The 21,052-nt window shown below is 41.9% G+C and overlaps 1 protein-coding gene across 1 annotated transcript in view; it reads right to left on the reverse strand.

Annotated features, from left to right (window-relative positions):
• The window catches only part of DNAJC11 (DnaJ heat shock protein family (Hsp40) member C11), a 73,594-nt gene that overhangs the window by 40,695 nt on the left and 11,847 nt on the right, over positions 1–21,052 (reverse strand). The window contains exons 2-3 of the mRNA XM_019480991.2: positions 14,182–14,311; positions 6,886–6,959 (exon numbers count right to left, since the gene is read on the reverse strand). Coding sequence (XP_019336536.1) covers positions 6,886–6,959; positions 14,182–14,311 — 204 coding nt within the window. The remainder of the gene's footprint in view (positions 1–6,885; positions 6,960–14,181; positions 14,312–21,052) is intronic.

Below are 21,052 nucleotides of genomic sequence, written 5' to 3' on the forward strand. Positions count from 1 at the left end.
ATATGTAAGCCCCAAGCCTGGAGGTTTTGAGATTCAAATGCCCCCAAGTCTTGCTCACCTTTATTTTATGGGGATGGGGGATTTCTCCCTAGCTTGTTCCTTTGGCCTTTTGGCTAAAGTGTGTAGCCAAGATTCTCCCATTGGGAGGCTATAGGGCTATGGGTGCCTGCCCACAGTGGAATGGAAAAATCTCCACCCTCAATTTCACAAAGCCATTCAAGGTCAGGGAGCAGGGGATCTCCCTTTCCAGGTACAGCAAACCACCACTACTACCTCCACCATGGTGGCAATCGTGGTATCTCCCCTGCCAGGGCAACCATACTAATGTTAACCTACACGGCTAGGTTAATGCAGCCCATCTGAACGGGTAGTCCCAATGAGCACAGTTCCCCCCCAGTGCCAGCAATTTTTCCAGTCATGGCAAACTACTATGCTACATACATTTCAGCTTCCTCTTCATTCCCACAACTAAGGTGCGCTTTTCTTTCCCATTTCCAATTATTCCTGTTTCTTCACCAGCCTTAAATGTCTGGCAAACTTCAACAAACACAGCCCTAAATAGTTCACCCAAAATCTCTCTGTTGCCTCATCTCTCTCAGTCTGTTGCATGTGTTTAGTGTGGCCCAATCCTCCATGAGGTGAACTGGATCCAGGTTGCCCCATGCCTCATCTGCATATACATTGTTGAGGGATTCCCAAGACTCATGACAAGAATACACACTTCCAGTCAGGAGTAGGAGCTAATTAGCACTTTAATCCTTTGTGGGGGTATCTGGAATACACACACAGATAGAACAATGCTGATCTGTGAAGTCACCATGGCCTGAAATGCTGTCAACTGCTGGGGTCTAGCCCAATGAACTAAATGGTAATTCATGAGCGCAAGGTGTGCAGATGCCCAATTCTCAATTCCCAAAACAAGAACTCTACTCATCTTAGTAATGGCTTGAAAATTCGCAGTGGCCAGAGATAACACTACAAGGACACACTGAAGGCATGCCTCAAGCAAATGGATGCTAACCTCAAGAGCTGGGAGGAGCTGGCTGCTGACCAACTTCAATGGCGCCACAACCTCAACCAAGCAGCAGCCTGTTTTGAGGTAAAGTGTCTTGCTCTCAAATAAGAAAAGAGAAAAAAGAGAAAAGAAAAGGATACAAATCCTAGGCTGCAATGTACTCTCTCCTGCGCAAAGACCACTTCTGTGGATGGATACGTGTCTCAAGGATTGGACTCTTAAGTCATCATAAGGCCCATCAGTGAGCCATAGTAGAGATCATCCTTGAATTGAGGGATTGCCAATGACAACAATGTTGGGCTCTTCTTTCCCCAAGCTTTCATTCCACACTTAAGCTGTTTCCTAGCACTTCAAGCCTTTATCAATCTTCTCCCAATCACTTGGCTTGATGTTCACTGCCTTCATCTCTCTTGCAAACATCTTTGAACTAGAGATAAGGACACCCGTATGGTCTTCTTCCTGTAAAGAGTTCTTCATACAAGAGATCTTTGGATATACTGCCAGTCTTAGCTTGAGACCAAGCGATAGCTGATGATGACTAAGAGAATGGATGCTTAGAATGTAGACAGGGCCACTGCAGGTGTCTGGCTGCCTTTCTGGTTTCAAAAGTGAACATCAGTTCACTTTATTATCAATTCAATCTATGCAGTTTAGAGAAACTTACAAAGATTGAACTGATTCAGCATGGGGCTTCTTGACTGTCTATATTTAGCCCTTGAGATTTGTTGAACAACACTCCTTGCTTCCCTCAGTTGCTTCAAAATTCCGAGGCATTTTTCTTGCGATTGAACATACCAGTTTGTTTGGCCTAGATAAATGGAATAAATTCATGGGGGTGCACTTTAAACCAATCTCAGTTTCTTCTGATCTGTTCACTAAATATAGTCAGCAGTGGCAGATCATTTTTTTTAGGCTTCCCCCACTTCTGTTCTGCAGTCTTGCAAAAGACAGATCTGAAGCAGGCTTCAAGCTATGTTTCTGCTAAAAGAAAACTATTGCTCATAATAAAGAGAAGGCAGTGCTACAATGACATTTCAAAACAGACTTGACATCGTTAACTAGAATCTGCCTAATATCCAGTTTTATATAGCACTTTAGCTGACACTAAAATTGAGCCTTTATGGTAGGGAAGTTTATGGCTTCAAATGACAGATTTATAACCGTTTCCAGAATTGTAATAGGTGCAAGGTGGCTTAGGAACAAAACAAGATAGAATCAAATGGTACAAGCAGAAAGCAACTTTGTCTGAAGTTTGGATTCTTGTGTCTCAGTTTTCAGACCTATCCAGCCTCAAACTAACTGGGTTCACTGGGCTCTGGAATACCTGGAGGGAAATCTATTGTGTGATGTTCAGGCATTTCCAGCCTGTATAGTTTTTATGGGAAAGTTTTCTATGGCATCTTGCCTAGAAATCTAAGGTGCTAGATGTTATATATCAAATTCAAAAATCATTGAAGGCAAAACTTAATTAAATATGAGGCATAGGAAATCACAAACATGACACTCAAACTAAGAATACTTCTGAGAAAGCTGAGTAGTCTATCTGCCTTTCTAATCTGGGCTGAAGAACCTGGTAGTTGGGAGGGGGTAAATACTGGTAAAACCAAAAAAAGGGAAAGATTTGCTGTGGAGAAGTCCTATAACATTAATTTTGCAAGCGTGAATTAGTAATTCTAGATTACTTTCTCTCTGTTTTGTGACATGGGGAAAAGAACAGTTCTATGCGTACGTGTTCAGTCTAACTATGGCTTGGGGTTTTTTTTGATGTACCATTAGATACAGCTATTGAGAGTAAAATGAAACCATACTATCTATCTGCAATTGGGAATATGTAAATTAGCAGTAATAATCTCTATGCATCTACACTCTAACACATGTATGCAGGAAGCTTCCATATAATCAATACAGCACTGAAGGTCTCCATATAATTTTTTGTAATTAAATAACATGTCACACAAACAAAAACCAAAAATGCTAAGATTCTAATACTAGTGTTAATATTTCAGGTACATTCTATATACTATGCCCTACTGTGCATCAAATACACTGATACATCAAAAGTTAATATTAGCTATATGAACTATTTAATTTTTGCAATGCGGGTGAACTACCTAGATATTTATAATGCAGCCACTTCAATAGTTGTAATCATGCTATGCAAATTGACAAAAGGTTTACATGTGTTCACTGAAGGGCTAGAAACTCATATCTTCCCCAGCACCCTCCCAGCTTTCTCTCATTCCTTTTGCATCTTGCATGTGTTTGGAGAGCCCAGACTCTCTCCCGAAACAGAAACACACACATTCAAACACTGACCTATGAAAAAGGTGACTGCATCAAATGTACAAGAAACAGCACATAACACGAAAGCAACAGGCTTGCATTTTATTTATATATATAAAACAGCAGTATAAATCTGGACTGCGTTGAGTAGGCTTTGCAGAATTTGATTTTTATATATATTTTTATTTCAACAGAGAAAAATCAATGTTTATTTTTAAGCATTTATTTCAATTTTTATTGACTGAAATTCAGGATTGCATGAAATTAGGGGTGTTTCTTGATCGTTATCAATTTAGAACACAGAGTGGCCACTGAAGGAGCTGGGAGTGGTGCCAGTAAGGCTGTGCTAGGACGTGGAGTTGGAGGAGCAGGAGCCCAGTGCTGCCAGCCACTTGCTCTGCCCAAGTCCCAGCGGGAGCAGGGGCCCAACTCCCACAGAGTCCAGCCTGGTGTGGCCCCTATGTGACCGGGGCAGGAGCCAAACTCCCATGGGTGCTGGCACAGGTTCTGCAGGAGTCTGGCCCCTGCTCCAGCTAGAACTTCGGCAGAGTGAGCAGCCAGCAGCACCAGGCTCCCCACTGCTACCAACCCTGCTTTTCCAACTCCTACTCCAAGCACAGCCTTACTGGCAAGTCCCCACCTCCTGCAGTGCCATTGTATGTGTGTGCATGCATGTGTGTACATGCATCCATGGGCATGCACACAGAAACCCCTGCCCTGGATTTCCTTACCTCTGTCTCAGCTTTTAAACATCTCTTTTATGTAAATTTTGATGATTACTGACATAAATAGTTTTCCACTGGTCTGTGAGCATCAGGTGAAATTGATGTATATCGATACAAATTGAATTCTGCCAAGCCTGGTTATAAGGCATCAAATGAAATGCAGAATGTCTTCATCACATGAAATGTGTTCACAGCATTGTGCACTTGTACACCCTGCTTGAGGGTCTATTATGCCTATTGTATGTTTAAGCTATTTAGTACAACTCAAATGCTTAAGGTGGGGAGAAGTCTTCTCAAAATATCAAAATTACTTGATCAACTTGTTTCCCAAGTCACAGGAGCACATGGTATCCACACACACCTCTCCTCAGACTCTAAATAAAAAAAAGCCTTTTACAGTAAATGAACAGAAAAGACAACCTTCCTGTACAGAAAGAAAAAAAAGGACGGAAAAATTTAATAGCACTCAAATACTGGCAGCTGTTTAAAGGTAATGCTGCTGCCTCCCTGGAATGAAAGCTATTAATGATGCAGGACATGACTTATATTAAACAATCCATCCACCTGCAGGAATTCCTTGAAGGCTGCTGCTTCCTGCTATATAAAATGAGCTTGGTTTCAGTTAAATTGTTTTAACATATAAGTAATGTATTCATTTTATCTGTAGTATATTAGCCCTGATATATCTCAGGAGTTGATACCTAGGGAGGCACTTTGAATATTGTGCAAAGGCATTTTTATTTTTCAGTGTACACCTTGTCTCACAGTGTGCTATTAATATTAAATGCTAGAATGTGATTCTAAGCAGACAAGGTTCTTTGAGTGAATCTGATATATTTTATTAGACCAACTTAAAGAGTCAGAAAACAATTATTAAGCAAGCTTTTGGGTTCAAAAACCCTTCGTCAGGCTAAGGAAGTTTCAGCAGTTGGTGTGTGCTCTTCCTGGATGGAATGAAAAGTAAAGAAGCCAGAGGCTGGGCTGACACGTAGTCAGTGAAAATGTAGATTGAGGAGTCAATGAGTGAGAGACGTACAAGAATCTGTCTGGTCCACTCAGTTTTATACCACAAATTTGGTGTAAAAAATATGTATTAATTATCTTTATTACAGAACTTTTTCCTTGCTGTGCTCTGTATTTTTCTTGATTTTAGGTTGGGTTTTTTTGGTGACAGTATCACATCAATAGGTTGCAAATTAAATCATCATGGTTTCTTACCACAAAAATATAGAAAATCTGCAACAGAAATGTGAAATAGAAATCTGGAAATGAAGACAAGTTAATTCATTTCTCAGAAAGGGTTTACACATTGCAGAAGGGGACAGTGCCTGAGATCTGGCCTGAGGTGAACCAATTGAGCGAAGTTTTTGCAACATTGTGCATGGATCCCCTATGCTAATTTAAACCCAACATTTACTGGTTTAACCTCCATGTCACAAATTATTAGTACACCAAACAGATTTGCACCAGTCATGCAAAGGATAAGATTTGGCTCCTATCACTGAAATTGGACATACAATACTAAGGCCAAAACTTGTGGGCTGCCACAATTGGTTGCTCTTTTAATTTTCCATCCACAAACACCAATCTTGATGTAGCATGCAACTGAACCAATAACACAACTTTTTTAAGCAACTAGCACAAAGTTATCAGCCAAGCAAGGAAGAAACCAGCAAAGGGGATCTTGCAACAATCAGCAAGGAGTTGATACATCCTCTTTCATGGCACTTCAAAGGTTTCTTTTTTTCCACATTGGCACCTATAATCTCACAGGCTAGTTGATATGGAGAGAGTTTTGGATGAAAGATGCTTGCATAAGACTAGAAGGACACTGATGACATATTTGTCTCCCAAATACATTGCTTTTCATGGTAGTATTTTATTAGGGAACTCTGAATCTCAGATTTATTGTACTCTTGTCAAAAAAGGAAGAAACAGGCATTACTTGAAAAATATACAATGACATTCTAAAAAGAGAGAGAGAAAAAAATGACTAAACAAGAGTGCCTTCAAACAGATATACTTCTACCATCAAGCTGTCATTACATTCTGATACAACAGCAAGTATTTCTGATAAGCAGGGATCCTGGTTTTCCCTGATAAAAAAATTGCAAATTCTCTGATAAACACTCCAAAATTCATGATTAAAGCGAAAGGCCACTAATTATATATATCAGCTGAACACAATGTTTTCTTGATATATTTACAATTCTAAAGCAATTTGGAAGCCTACCAGAGCCTCAATCACTAAAATAAAATAAAATAAATTCTAAATACCTATAAAGTTTGATATTTGATTTTTGGGTTTTTATCATGGAAAATTAGAACTTCCCCTGCCCCCTTAGCTTACAGAATGCAGGTCCAGGCCCCGCACTCCTCACCCACAGCCCCCTGGCCCTGCTGGTGCCTCTCATTCCCCTCCTCCCCCATCTCCCTCAACCTAGCTCCCTGCCAGGGCCCTGAAGCCATGCATTCCAGCTCAAGGCCCCATGCACTGCCCAGCTGGGCAGCAGCCCCAGCCCAACTCTTTCCTTATGGGGGCCTTAATTTTCCTCCCACTTCCCCCAAACTTACCTGTGGGAGCTGCTCTCCAGGCTGCCTGGCAGACATGTGTATACATGCACATGGCACTCCTTACATGACCACCCTCCTCCTGCTCCCCCCAGCCCCTTGCAGGCTGGAACTCTGCCAGCCTGCAGAGAGCTCTTTGCAAAACTGCAAAATCCACGGGTTTCTCCATTAAAATGAGGAATCCACGTTTTCCTTGGGTAAAGGGGGGAATCCGTGTTTTTCTCTGGATCCCTGCTGATAAGGCTAGAATTAGTTCCCTTCATGGGATTTCTGGTGTTGAATTTGTCTTACCTCCCATCCTTCCATTTCCAGTCCTCTCCTTCCATAGATGTCATAGATCGCTCTGGTCTGTGGATCGCTAAGCACTGCAAATTAAAATCAAACAGGCTTAGAGCATAGAAGTATTCATCTTTAATTATGATCTATTTACTGGTAATTATTTGAAATAAAGCAGGTACTGGGCAGCAGCTGTAAACAGATAGTTTTTTTCCCCCCAGTGCAGAAATGCTTTCCTATATCTACACTTAGTCACATTTACAGTTGTTACAGAACATAAAGGTAAACAACAACTCCTACTAAATTTTATCTTACCTGCCTTTACGTAAAATATAAAAGGAAGAGACATGCAGACTATTTGAATATGCAATATATTTTTTCCAACATTCCTCCATGAAATAGTCTAATCTCTGGTCGGGTGAGCACAGCAGACTTGTGTATAGTCAGGTACTGGATCCAACACCAAGAGTCCTATAATTTGCTCTGTTTTTTTCCTAACAGCATGCTATAATCTACTTTGGTTAGTCTATAAGGTGCAAACCTGCCTTGCTTTCTACTTCTCCAAAGGTCTCAAAGTACTTTCAAGAACATTTAAAAAATATTCTAACCCCAAAGGGGGATAAATGGATGAGATTACAGCAACAATTCTCCTGGCAGAGCACAAATCCCTTAAGAAAATAAACCTGTGAGCATGTGAACTGTGCTTCTCAGATGAAGCAACAGCAAGAGAAATTAACTACTAGCAAGAAAGCACAATTCTGACCTCAGGTATGTGGATGAAGTAGAACTATGAGCAGACTCTACAACAGTGTACTTTAGTGACATATTTACTTGGAAAATGCAGAATTTACGTAAATGCATCACAGATAGCCTGTGCCTATTGCTTACATGGTAACAAGCTTCAGTTATCTAAACAGCCACTAAATGCACAAATTGCTTATATTCAAAGCATCTTTCAGCCTCTCTGTCCACTAGGTAACTTAACTGTACTTCAGCTAACTGCACAATAACTCAATTGGCCTACTTGAAACTAACTGCTTGATTTAGAGCCTGGACGACTGGTGCCTCCTGAGTGCCGGGGGGAGTGGGGGCTGAGTGTGGGGGGGGCGGGCACCAGATCACGGATTGGGGGGGGGGGGGGGGGCCAGCAGCTCATCACCAACTGAGGGGAAGGGGTCCCCCAGCGGCCCATCACCAAGCCAGTGGCAAAACCAGGAGTGCACTTCCGGTGGCACTTCCGGTTTCGTGGCTGGCGCTTCCAGGGGGTGCGTGGCCGATCTCAGGGGGTGCATATGCACCCCCTACGCATCACCAATGATTTAGAATAAATGAGGAGCAGCTGTGGAAGGGCTGATATAAGCAGCCTTAAAAGCCATGGGAGCTAGTCAGGTTCATAGCTACCATCTCCCCTCATTTTCAGGTGCTAATAGCAGCTCCAAAAAATAACTATTAGAAGCCTTCAGAATGAATGGAGTTAGTTTTGGACTGCTAATATCACAGCATTGACAGCGCTGTCTACAATACTCCTTAAGCAGCAGGATTGTCAGCGCTAACTAGCTCTCTGGCAGCAGAGTCCAAACTATTAGAAGTATGGAAAACAAAGGGAGGTTTGGGGGTTGCTAGTACCTCATCACAAAAAACAGTATTGTTAATGAGCACTGCTGACATTATGTTTGGTAAGTACACAGCCTTTATCAAGTCCTAAGAGTAGTCACTCAAAATGCAATGCACTGTACAGGGTGCACACACATGTAGCATAGGACAACAGCTGGTTCTACAAGCTGAAAGGTGATAGAATTACAGGTTCCCCTTGATTTATGCAGGTTCTTTACATGCAAATTTGCTCTAATGCAATGAGCATATTTAGACCCATAATTCATTAAATGCAAAGTAAATTCGCTGTTATATGATCAGCATAGATGCCCCTCCCTCCCCTGCCCAAGCAGGTAAGTCTGTAGGGGCAGGAGAAAGGGCCGCGGCCCCACTCACCCCAGCCCTGGATGCAGCAGCTCCATGAGTGGCTGTTGTCAGCTGCCTGCAGCCACTGGGCTGCACTGTGCTCCACCTGTCCCGTCACCTCCTCTTCTGGGCTACAATGTGCCCTGGTGCAGGCAGCTGGTGTTGGCTGCTCCCAGAGCTGATCCAGCATGGGATGGGGTGAGTAAGGACAACCAGAGCCCCAGGCGGCGCAGGGTGCAGTACTCACCCCAGCCCCAGCTGCAGTGGCCCCAGGAGCAGCCAACACCAGCTGCCTGCACCAGGGCATGGCGCAGCCCAGGAGCAGGGATGAGTGGGGACAGGCAGAGCATGGTGCAGCTCCCTCCCTCACCACCATGGGAACCTATCCCTATTTGTTACATTGTAAGGTGGGTTTGTTTTATGCAAATTCAATTTATGTGCCGTTCTCTAGGAATGCATGTACTACGTAAATTGAGAGAAACCCGTATAGAAAATGAGGGTTGGAAGGGACATCAGGAGGTCACATCTAGTCCAGCCCTCTGCTCAAAGCAGGACCATCCCCAATCAGATTCACAGATGCTAGGGTCAGAAGAGACCTCAAAAGATCATCAAGTCTGACCCCCTGCCTAGGCAGGAAAGAGTACTGGGGTCAGATGACCCTAGCCAGATGCCTATTCAGCCTTCTCTTAAAGACCCCCAAGGTAGGGGAAAGCACCACCTCCCCTGGAAGCCCATTCCAAGTTTTGGCTCACATGCCTGAGCTTGCACGTTTATTCGCCAGCCAAGGCTTTGTCTACCCGGGTCTTAAAAATCTAAGGATAGAGATGCCACCACCTCTCTGGGTAGCCTGTTCCAGTGCTTTACTACTCTCCTAGCAAGAAAGAGTTTCCTCATATCTAACCTAGAGACAATATATAACTATCTCTTCAACAATGGGCCTAGAAATACTATTCTGATGCAATCACACTGGCTGCTTGTAGATGCTTAAAAAAAAACCCCAAACCAAAAAAATCCCACACTTTACCAGAAGTAGTGTGTTACTTAGAACTGGCTCTGCAGCGTCTGCATAGATCAGGTACTCCAGCAGGGCCTTTTGGAGCTTTTATCTAATAGCTGATTCAGTCAGCTATTAGATAAAATGCCAAAAAGCCCCGCTAAAGCAGCAAATCTATACAGAAGTTGGGCGAGCTGGGTCCAATTAACGTGCTGCCTCTTCTAGGTACGCATGCTGAATTTAAAGTGCCGCTTTAGGGGAGGAGGGGGGTTTAACATCTGCAAGAAGCCACTAACATTAGTGAAAACAACTCTGCTATACTTAACAGTGACAGCAGAACTTAAAGAACTCCCTGCAGCATGCAGGAAAAAGCGGAGAAGTCTTATGTTACCAAGATCTCATTATTTTGAAAACATACAATGTCTCCATCTACTTGCACACTTCTGAATATTAGGGATTCTTTTATAATACAAATTTATAATTATAGACACTAAAGAAAACTGTCAACAGTGTCAAGCATAAAGACTTTTTTTGGGGGGGGGGAGAAAACAGACATTCTTATACTCTTTTCTTCAAGTTTTTTGCCTGTGAATCTACTTGAACTCATCATTATTAAAGCACATAGGAATAATTCAGTGAGGGGGTTCTTGATGGCCTTGCAAGCTACTCTGGGATGGATACAATTCCTGTTTAGAAGCCAAATTTCATATTTGGCTTCCAGACCCATGTAGTTCTATCTGCTCCTCTACCCACGATAGTCAAGTGAATCTGTGCCAAGCAGAAGTCTTACTGGACAAGAAACACTTTGACAAATGTCATGTGACCAGATCACTACTTTATCACCTAAATGAAAATGCTTTACATTTACATATACATACACATATATAAAACTAGGCAATTCCCTGTCAAGAATGATGGGGGGGTGACACTAGCTAATTGACCGTCAAGAATGACGGGGATGGGTGGGGGGGGACAGAGGCCCAAGTCCCTTCCCCCCCTCACCTTGGACTGGTCCCAATCCCCCTCTCCCCCACACTGGTTTGGGCCATAGCCCCCCTGCTTTCCTATTCCCGTCCCTCCCGTTTCCTGCCACCTCCCCTCCCTGCTGGCTGTTGTTGGGGGGCGCTAGCCCCTGGCTCCAAGGAGCAGACGCAGGGGGGCGAAGCCAGCACTGCTAGCCTCGCCCCTCCACTCCATTACCTCCGTTATGGCAGCACTCCAGTCTTCATTGCCCCCCCTCTGCCTCTCCTCCAGCCCCAATCCCCACTGTCATGGTGGTACTCCACTGTCTGTCCCCATCTGTGTAGGGCGCTCTGATTGGCTGCTGATACAGCCAATCAGAGCGTGAGTAAAGCGTGACAGACAAGCAGACAGGCACACAGGCAGACAGGCAGACTTAGGCTTTGATAATATGAGAATTTCAAACTCCTACAAAAATCCCACCACACAAAAAATAAAAGAAAACACAGCTGGGGATTACAGGTCAACCTATTTTGGCACTATGAACTAATAAAGTTTGTAAAATCTTCAAAAAAAAATAATTCAATGTGCTTGCCATAAAGTAACACATTCTTTCAGGCTCCTGTACTTTTCTCCAAACTTTCCCAAGTCTTATCTTTTCCTAACACTTTAGGTTTGACTGCTACAGATGTACTACAGAGAGGGGTGAAAGTAGGGCTAAGTTAAAAAAGTGAGACTTTTAAAGAAGAATTAGCTTCAACCTTAACTATGGAAAAATCAGTGAGCCCTCTTAAGTAGTACTTTTCATAATTGCTTCCAAAAAACTAATTTGCTTGCCTGGTCTCAGGGTGTTGGTTTATTTATCTTTCATAAATGTTCAAATTTAAAGCACCATGAACACATTTGGTGCTGAACAAGCAAACATATAACCAAAAAACCCTGGAAATTCAGAGAGAAAGCTGACCCTGCCATAAGACCTGTTTACTACAGAATGACAACTCATTCTCTGAATTTCCAAAATAAGCCTTAAAACGTAACTCTTTTATTGAAGGCATCAGAGTTTCCACTCTCTGTCACCGTCAGACATGGCCTTCAGTGCTTCTTTTTTTTTTTTTTTTTAAATGAAAATCTCCATACATTGTAAGGCCTAATTAAGGACAACATAAATGATTCTACCCACGTCAATGCTGACCATTCAGAAAACAGAGGAGCCAAATTTCTTTAGCTAATCTCTGGGATTTAACAAGGAATCATTTATTCACCACTTTGCTTTCACTTCCCTTTAGGCTAAACCACCAGGCATCAAGTTTGCTGCTGCAGCAGTTTTACTAGAGAACATTCCTACTGGCTTCTAATTCTCTTCCATTTCAGTTATTCCCCCCAACTCCCCAAAACATTGCAGGCAAACTCTATCAATAAAACAGACAACTACAAAACTAATTCAGTCAAACCCAGATAATAAAATATAATTAGAAGGGAATACTTTCAATCAAATCCTTTGTAGAAATGGTTCAGTCCATCTGCCTCTGACTGTAGAATTAAATTTTTAAGAATATATTGTTTCACCTATGCAAATATCTCATCCACCACATTGTGATTGTACTACTGGCCATTAAAATTTTTTTTTGGCAAAACTGTACAGTGAGATACAAGATAATCTTTCTTTGTTTTCTAAATATGTTTTTTTTTCAAGTGAACAACATCTTTACCCATACTCACCTGACTAATTATATAACTATTTTCATGACTCACGAAAGAGCATCTACAAAAATAATAGCAAGTTCTCTAACTGCTAGTTAAACCCCGCAACCCAATTCTAAACATAATCTTACACAGAAAGCAAAGCCAGGTCTATATAATGGTCATAGCTACTTTCAGCAGAAACTTCCATGCTGACAGAGTTGGATTTTATATCATCGACTACTCATCAACATCAGGCTTTAGAGAAGGAAGGAAATAAAAGTTATGTTGTAAGCACAGACCAATGGAAAAAACCCTACTCGTAACCCTGTTCACTCTCCCTTTCAGCATCCACTCTCTGCCATTAAGAAACACAAGATACTGGGAAGATGGACCTATGGTCTGACACAGTAAATGGCAGTTCTTATGTTCTTAACTGTGAATAAGGTGATTTGGTTCTGTTGCCAGGTCTGCCACTGATTCTGTGAAAATTAACAAAACACCAAATGTATTTTTATGCCTCAGCTATAACACCTGTAACATGCCAACCATTTTTACTTAGCCAGGGGCTAAATTCATAAATGATTTTAATATGCTTTGAGATCCTTGGGTGGAAGAGGTTAAAGTCACTAGTGCTTTCTGCAATTCAGCTTTAGAATGTATGGGAATCCTTGCTTAAAAGAAAGGAGCAGTGAAAACCCTGACTGGATGATGACAAATGGAAACTCAGGATCCTGCTGTAGAAAGAAACAAATTAATATGGCTTTTGGAAACTTTCCTTTGGTCTTTGCTCAGGGTTGAGCTCTCTGAAAAGTCTAAACAAAACCAGACACTGAAAAATTTACTGAATGCATTATTAAAAACCATAAAAGATCTCGTGAGTTTCAACAGCTCTCTTACTAACAAAATGGCTTGGCACTGAAAGAGGAAAATTGTCCTGGGAACAACACTGTTCTGATAAAAAAAATGTTTTTGTTGGAGAGAAAACTGGTTTTGTTTATCCAAGCTAGGACCTGATGAAAGTTACACATGCACACACTGAGTTTTCTGGATGCTCAGTGAAAAATTCAGTGAGGGTGCACAGAGAACAAGGGAAAGACTCTTTATTTTGATCACTGATCATACTGCAAATTTAAATCTATGCAGGCTCTTCTGTTTCACAGAATAGGGCTTATGCATCTTATATATGCCTACATATCGCTGTACTTACTACTATTATGTAATACTTAACTTTTAGTGCAATGTACTAAAGCCACTAAATGCATACTTTCCATACAAGTAACTTTCACTGATTGCCTGGTCTACAAAGAGTAGCGCATAAAAACAGAAGGTGGTAAAAGAGTTCATTACATTGTGTGAATGAAATAGATCCTGTTTAGCCATGCTCTGTAACCTACACAATTTATTTTCAAAAGGATGTTTTTACTTGTAAGAGATTAAAAAACATAAATAGCTAGCCACATCCCACTCTGGTTCAGAATAGGACTCTCGCTCTCCAAAGCCATCTTTCACTTATTCACAGGGCATTTTTAGATTAAAAAAAAAAGGAAAGATTTTGCATAGCATCAGCAAGTGAAAAGTACAAAATTAACCACGATACTTAAAAATACAGAGCAATCTCTCTCTCTCTCTACACTCCTCCACTTGAAAATTCAAGAGTCAAACAATCCAATATCTGCTCTGAAAATGTTTTTTGCAAACCTAAGACTTTCACTGACCTTCATAAGCCTGGTGAATAAGGTTAAACAGTTGCTCAGCTTGTGTTTTAAGTTCTGGGTCTCTGTGTTTGTCTGGATGATACAACATACACAGCCGTCGGTAAGCAGCTTTCAGTTCTTCCTGAGAGGCCTGTGAAAAGAAACAAGATTCAATTAAAGCACAATCCATACTAGTAAAACATCATCTTCAAAATCAGCCCTGAAAGAACCTATCATATATACTCCAGAACATTTACTTACATTAGCTTCAGAGTATAATGAAATTATACTTAATTTCAGATTTCTATAAGGGTTAATCAAATAATTGCTTAGATGCATCAGCATCAGCAGCATTTTTGAGAGGTATTCTTTTCCCAACTACCTACTGAGGACTTAAATCATAATTCCAGCTCAACTGTGTGCACCTGGATGGAAAGCAGAACTCAATTACAAAACACCTTGACTTTGCTTGCATAAGTTATTTTTTTAAGACTAAACCTGTGGGTCTCACTTGAGCACTGTGACATGAGGGAAAACCTAAATCAACTACAAAAACAGCCTACTTCATTCCAGGAATTCACACCAGAACCCTCCTGGGGCTGAATCCCAAAACATGAAACATACTTCAACCATGTCAAAAAAGCATTCCATAACAAAGGCTGGAGACTTAAGCACACAATTACACAAACACAAATCCCTTTACTGCTATACACTGTGGCAACAGCTTTCCAACAAAACAAAGACATTATGCTCTACTGCAAAGAAGGCAGGCATGCAGTCTCTTCTAACAGACACATTCACACACATCAATAAGGAGTGATCTGACAGACAAATAAAGGAAGACTATTTCACTAAATCCGTGAAGAAAAATTGCTCCTTCACCATGTCCACACCGGACTGTTTAGATATGGCTTGGCTCCCTCCCGGGGCCATTTGGCAAGGACGGATTTTGGATAGTTCTTTAGGGAATCAATGAAGTAACAAAACAGTCTTCTGTTCCCCATCCCCCAAGAGACCTCCTCACAGCAATCTTACCTCAGTGAACCCTTCAGAGTCTCTGTAGCTATCCAATTTCTCCTTTCCCACAACCATCCCTACACTTCAACATCCTGGACCTTGAAAGTCAGGCATCTTTGACATTCATTTGTGTGCACTGTCAGTAAATTAACAAACAGCTCTATACAAAACTGAACTAGCACACAAAACCCATGAAATTTCAGACAGCTATACACTGGCCAGTTCCAACATCATGAATGTAACAGTGAATACCTGGATGCCAGGAAGGAATCATAGTGAAATGACTGCAATAGCATCAAGGGCATTGGCTGCACTCCCTTCTGACTCTCTCTATTTCTGCTACAACAAGGGATTAAAGTGGACAGACACTGAAGGGGCACTAAGATTAACTAGTGAATAAGGGATCACAGAGAAAACAATTTTGGTAACAGACTTGAAAGGCATTTGAACATCAATTCCATTTACTCTCAATACCTCACAGTGGCTGAGGTTTTCACACTATTTACCTCAAAAACAGAAGTCACAGCCTTTTGTGTCTCAAACAAATCAATTTCTGACTGCAGAAAAGGGATCAGGATAAAATGAAAAGTTAAGCTCTATTTGACAAGTGTATTTATTTTAATACAGACATTGAGATTCAATCGATTTTTGAGGCCAGTTTAGCACTACTGATTTCTTTTGCAGGTTTTTCTATTTCATATTAATGATTCCAAGTCATACAGCAGAAGGACTTGATGGGCTCAAGAAAGCAAATGTAGCAACAAAGCAGTCATTTTTCCTTCTGTTATCTCCCTGAGCACTCTTGGTTATTAAAATTAAACTAGATGAGAAGGGAGTGGAATATCCAGCTCTACAATAGCCTTCTTTAATCATATTAATGATAAATGGTTAAACGTGTTATTGATTAAGTAGTAGAAATGAGCCGTTTCATTTTTCATAAATATCATGTTCAATAAAATGTTAGATTGGGCTTTTCATCACAAGTGAATAGCTTAGGTCATTGGTTCAATATTTCATGAATGATAACCGCTCTCAGGCCACTACAGAAATACTGACAACATTTCAAATTGTAATGAGACACATAAGTCACTAATAATGATATTTTAAAGTTATATTCTTATAACTAAAATCCTAGGCAAAATTAAAAGGTGCATCATTCCCCTTGGAGATTAAATAGCTTCATTTAATGTCTCAATCATTGAGTTACATTTTCATGGGATCTAAATCTATAATAGATTAAACGTTTATATATAGAAAATTGCTGTTGAATGGGTTTAGTCTCTTCATCAGGGCTGTGAAGTTTAGTGGTTATCTATTATTTTCAGATTAGCTGCCTCACCCTGCTCAACCCTGTTTTATTGATGGAACTGTGAGCTTGTACCACATCAGCAAGGTATGTGCACTAAAATTTTCCAAGAGGGCTCATTTAAATATACATTTTCTCTTTCAGTAGTCATTCCTTTGGCTATGACGCGGATGCTTTTTCATCCACCTGCTGCAGTCTGGCCCATGTTTTGTTAAATTATCACATGAACTGAGGAGCTCTTGACATAGCTAAATCAACCATTAAGTCCTCAGTGGCTTCAATCACAATTTGGCTTCAAGATTCCACATCAAGAACTAGTCAGAAACCTAACATCCTGTTTATTTATACAAGGCAAAAAGGTATAAATAAAGGTAAATGAGGTACGCTGCACCATGGCAAAGATAAGCCACCTGCTCTGCTTTATACAATTCTCATTTATGTAACTGTTTCATCAGCAGACTTATACAAAGTAACTGGTCCTGCAGTGACAGCTTCACTGCTCCTCTTCACTGCTATTTCCCCTGGCTTCCCCTCGCCTCTTCATGCCCAGCACATTGCTGCTCTGCACACAGCCACCAAACAGCTCCAACTCAACAGACAGAGATGCATTTCCCAAAGACACTAGGACTACTGCATTTACATACCAAGCTCACCTCACTGTTGCTATCCATAACCCAAGAAGAAAGGGATATATTTAATGCAATTAAAAGACAGGGCATTAAAAACCAATAAAAGAACATACTGTACTAAATTTGTGTTGCGTGAAAAAGTCTGTGGAACACATTGCCACAGGGAGTAATTGAGGACTAGAATTTAGAATGGCTCACAAAAGAAATATTGGCTATTTACATGGTCATCAAGACCACTTAGAGCATTGGTGGGCAATTATTTGGGCCCGTGGGCCACATAGGCAATTCTGGGAAGCTGCTGTGGGCCAGTCAGCACCTCCGCCTCCTAAACAGTCTAGAGCCCGCCACTGCCAAGAGCACACAGCTCCAGCCCTGACCCTGGCCTGCCCTGTGCCCATGCCAGACTCGCCCCAGCCAGAACAAACACACACAGACCTGAACTCGGCTTGCCCCATGCCTGCTCCAGACCACCTGCCCATGTTAAGCAACAGCAAGAGCCGAACAGAAGCTGCTGCTCCACGTGGGGGAAAAGCAACCCTCCCTCTCACCGCTGCTGGGCCCTCCTTGCTGCAACCACCTGGAGCCCATGCCTGTTAAGATTCAAGTTCAACATTATCACTAATTTGGTTCTCTGCTGCACATCAGCAGAATTATGGCTAGAGAGCCACAGTCATGCAGTCTGAAGGATTTCCTCCAGAAGTTCCTAAGACTTTCATCAGTGAGGTAAACCGAGAACACTGCGACTACCAAGACCACACACAGTGACATTACCTGCAGGGATAATTTGTTCAGAGCTCTTAAGACTAAATTTAATCTGCTGAATTCTTTTAAAATATAGTCGTAACAGTTCAATATCAACCACAACTCAAAAGTACTAACCTTTATGTTGACATGCTTAAATAGTCCAATCTTGCTCTTTAAATAATTATTGTATTTGACCTGCCAAATTACAACACAGTACATTCTTCTGAGTCTTACCTACTGGATACAAAAAAATCTACTAGATACAAAAAATCATGGACTATAGACATTGATGTTATGGCACATTATAACCTCCCTGCCATCTGATAACCCCAGATAACCTCGCTACATTTTACCATCTACATCAGGGGTGGACAAAATCTGGCCCACCAGGCCATTTTATCTGGCCCATAATTCCTAAAAAATTTGGAAAATTAATATTTATCTGCCCTGGATGCCTGTAAAGATGACAGGAGTCAGGGGCAGTAGGACCCAAGGGAATCTGCTGGTAGGACCAAGCAGCTGCAGAAGCAAGGCCCACCTGGCCCCACCCTTCCACCCCCAGCCAGAAGCCCCGTGCAGAGCAGAGCATCTAGCCTGGGACCCTGGGGCTGTTCCTGCCTCCTTGCACCGGAGGGAAATACAGATAAGAGGGGGGAGGGCAGGGGAGGACTGCAGGCGATTGCCCCAGTCCTCAGGGTCAGGCTGAGCTGGCTGCTGGGTCCCAGCTTGCAGCCAGGAACCATGTGGTACTAGAGCAGCCAGCATGCGGTGAAGAGGAGTGACGACAGCTGCAGGCAGGGAAGCACTTAAAGCGGCAGCAGGACAGTGGCAGCAAGCAGGCATGCAGAGCGCAGCAACAGCTGGGTGGGAGCACAGGGACCAGGCCAGCAGGTGCTCTGGAGCCAAGCCAGCTCCCCATCTCCCTGCTGGTGCAGCTTGGCCTGGCTCCAAAGAGCCACTGCTGGTCCCCACCCTGTGCTCCTGCCACCCTGCTCTGGGCCCCGACAGTGCTGGCCCTGGCATACCAGCTGCACTCTCACCCAGCTATCTTTGCACTCTGTGCATCTGCTCACTCCCACTCCCCCTGCCTGCTGCAACCATCTGTCTGCTGCTTCTGCCACCACTCCCCTCCACCCCCCCACCGGTTGCTCCACATGGCTCCCAGCTTCATATGGCGCCAGCTGGGCCGGTACAACTCCTGCTGCGTCCTGCGGTCTCTGCTGTGCAGCTGGGACATGGTGCTGGAGCAGCAAGCTGGGGCAGAGGATGGGGAAGTCGCAGAAGGGCAGTGGTGGCAGACAGGGGTGGCGGGGAGTGGCTATGAGTGGCAGCATGGGTACATGCCGATGCCACAGAGGCAGGAGCAGCAGGAGCGCTGAATCCGGGCTTGGAGAAGCACTGGTGGGGGCTCTGCCTGCCATGGAGCAGCTGTGGGAAAACCCTCCCCCTCCACACGTCACAACCCTCCCCAGACACCCTTCCCCCCACATAACCCCCCACAAACCCCATATCCATCCACACCCCCACACCCAGACCCTCCCCCACACTCTATATACCCACCCCCCACAATATATAAGACTTCATTTTAAGCTATTATACAATACCTCTATGTGCACTACACAAACACATGTAAACCAGGAAAAAATTTTTTTTTAAATCAAATTAATGAATGTTGTAGCAGATGTCTGTTTCAAAGTAAACAAATTTAACATAACTGCCTCAACTAATACAATTATATTCAGAAATAAAACTGATGCCTGTGCATCCTCTTTCTTTGAGAGAAAAGGTGATTTTGGATGGATTAAGTATGCTACATACCTAATTAACATTTGCATAGTGTGGTTGGTATTTGTACTGATTAAAATAGATTAAATCAATAAACCAATAGATAAGAGGTCTATAAGATCAAGCTATTATTTATTTGGAAAATAATCAGAGAGAAAAGAGGTGGGAGGGGGAAGAGTATTCCAGTTGGAAGCAATTAATGTCTGAACCTCCCACCTCACAGACAGCATTGTGAACCAAATTCCCAATAAGGCTGTGCTTTGGTTCAGCCTTCATTTACAAACTACAAATTAAATAATCTTCCATAACAGCCTTACATTTTGAAAGCCCCTTTCCCCATTGGAAACATTTCATATTATCATAACTATTTGGAATACCCTCTGGAAATCATAGAAGGTGGAATGCCCACTTTCAATCCCTAAGTATTGCCCACCCCCTTTTTAACAAATACCAGTTTTTATTTTGTACTCTGAATGGATCTGAAATTAATAACTTCTGGTATAGAGCACAAGATGCATCTTTGTGCGTACATCCCCAAAGATATCTGTTTAGCTCTGGGAATAGTATTGCCTTGTTAACAGCTGTAGAAGAATATGTTGACTTTCACAAAGCTTGGTCTTGAAGTGTCTATACAACAAGTATCAATGGTTTCTCCTCTTTCAGGGACTTCTCTATCAGACTCAATTCAAACGAACATGAGACAAAAGTTTGGCAGTGTTTATGGCCACTAATAATTAATAATAATAAAGATTTCATCTGCTATACCAAAAATATGATAGCTCTAAAAACTAAATATGTACTATAGAATAGCTTGCCTTCTATGAATTAGATTTTTTTTTCTCTTAAAAATAGAATACTAAAATAGTCAAGCAAAAGACAGATTCCTTCTATCTACAATCCCACTACTGTACCACTTTTATACAGACCTGGAAGCTTCTGCTAAAGATATAAAATAAATTAGGTGCAATTTCATTTTTTCTGCATACCAGAATTGAGAAATTGCTCTCAATATTGATAAATGCCCATTTCCCACTAACTTTATTTTCACAACATATTTCTTTGCAGCATCCCTCCAAAGGAAAATCAACAATAAGATTTAAGAGGCTTGTGACAATGATTTTGTTTTCTTTCTAAATGTAATTTTGCAGATTTTTCCTTCAAGTACACTGAACATAAATGATCCTACATCAAGAGACCTCTAACAACATAGATTTGTATTTACAGTATTTGCTACAACACCAAAACACAGTGGTATGAGCTGTGGATATTATGACACCCTTACATTAAAACATTGCTAAATTTTGTTTAGCCAATGTTACAGAGAAACTTTCAAGTCATTTAACATTCCAAAAGTTTAAAAGTCTGGCCAAGGAAAGCATACCTATTAAGTAAATCAGGTGGGCAAAAAGAC

Source organism: Alligator mississippiensis, chromosome 13 (assembly GCF_030867095.1).
Source record: "Alligator mississippiensis isolate rAllMis1 chromosome 13, rAllMis1, whole genome shotgun sequence".
NCBI lineage: Eukaryota > Metazoa > Chordata > Crocodylia > Alligatoridae > Alligator > Alligator mississippiensis.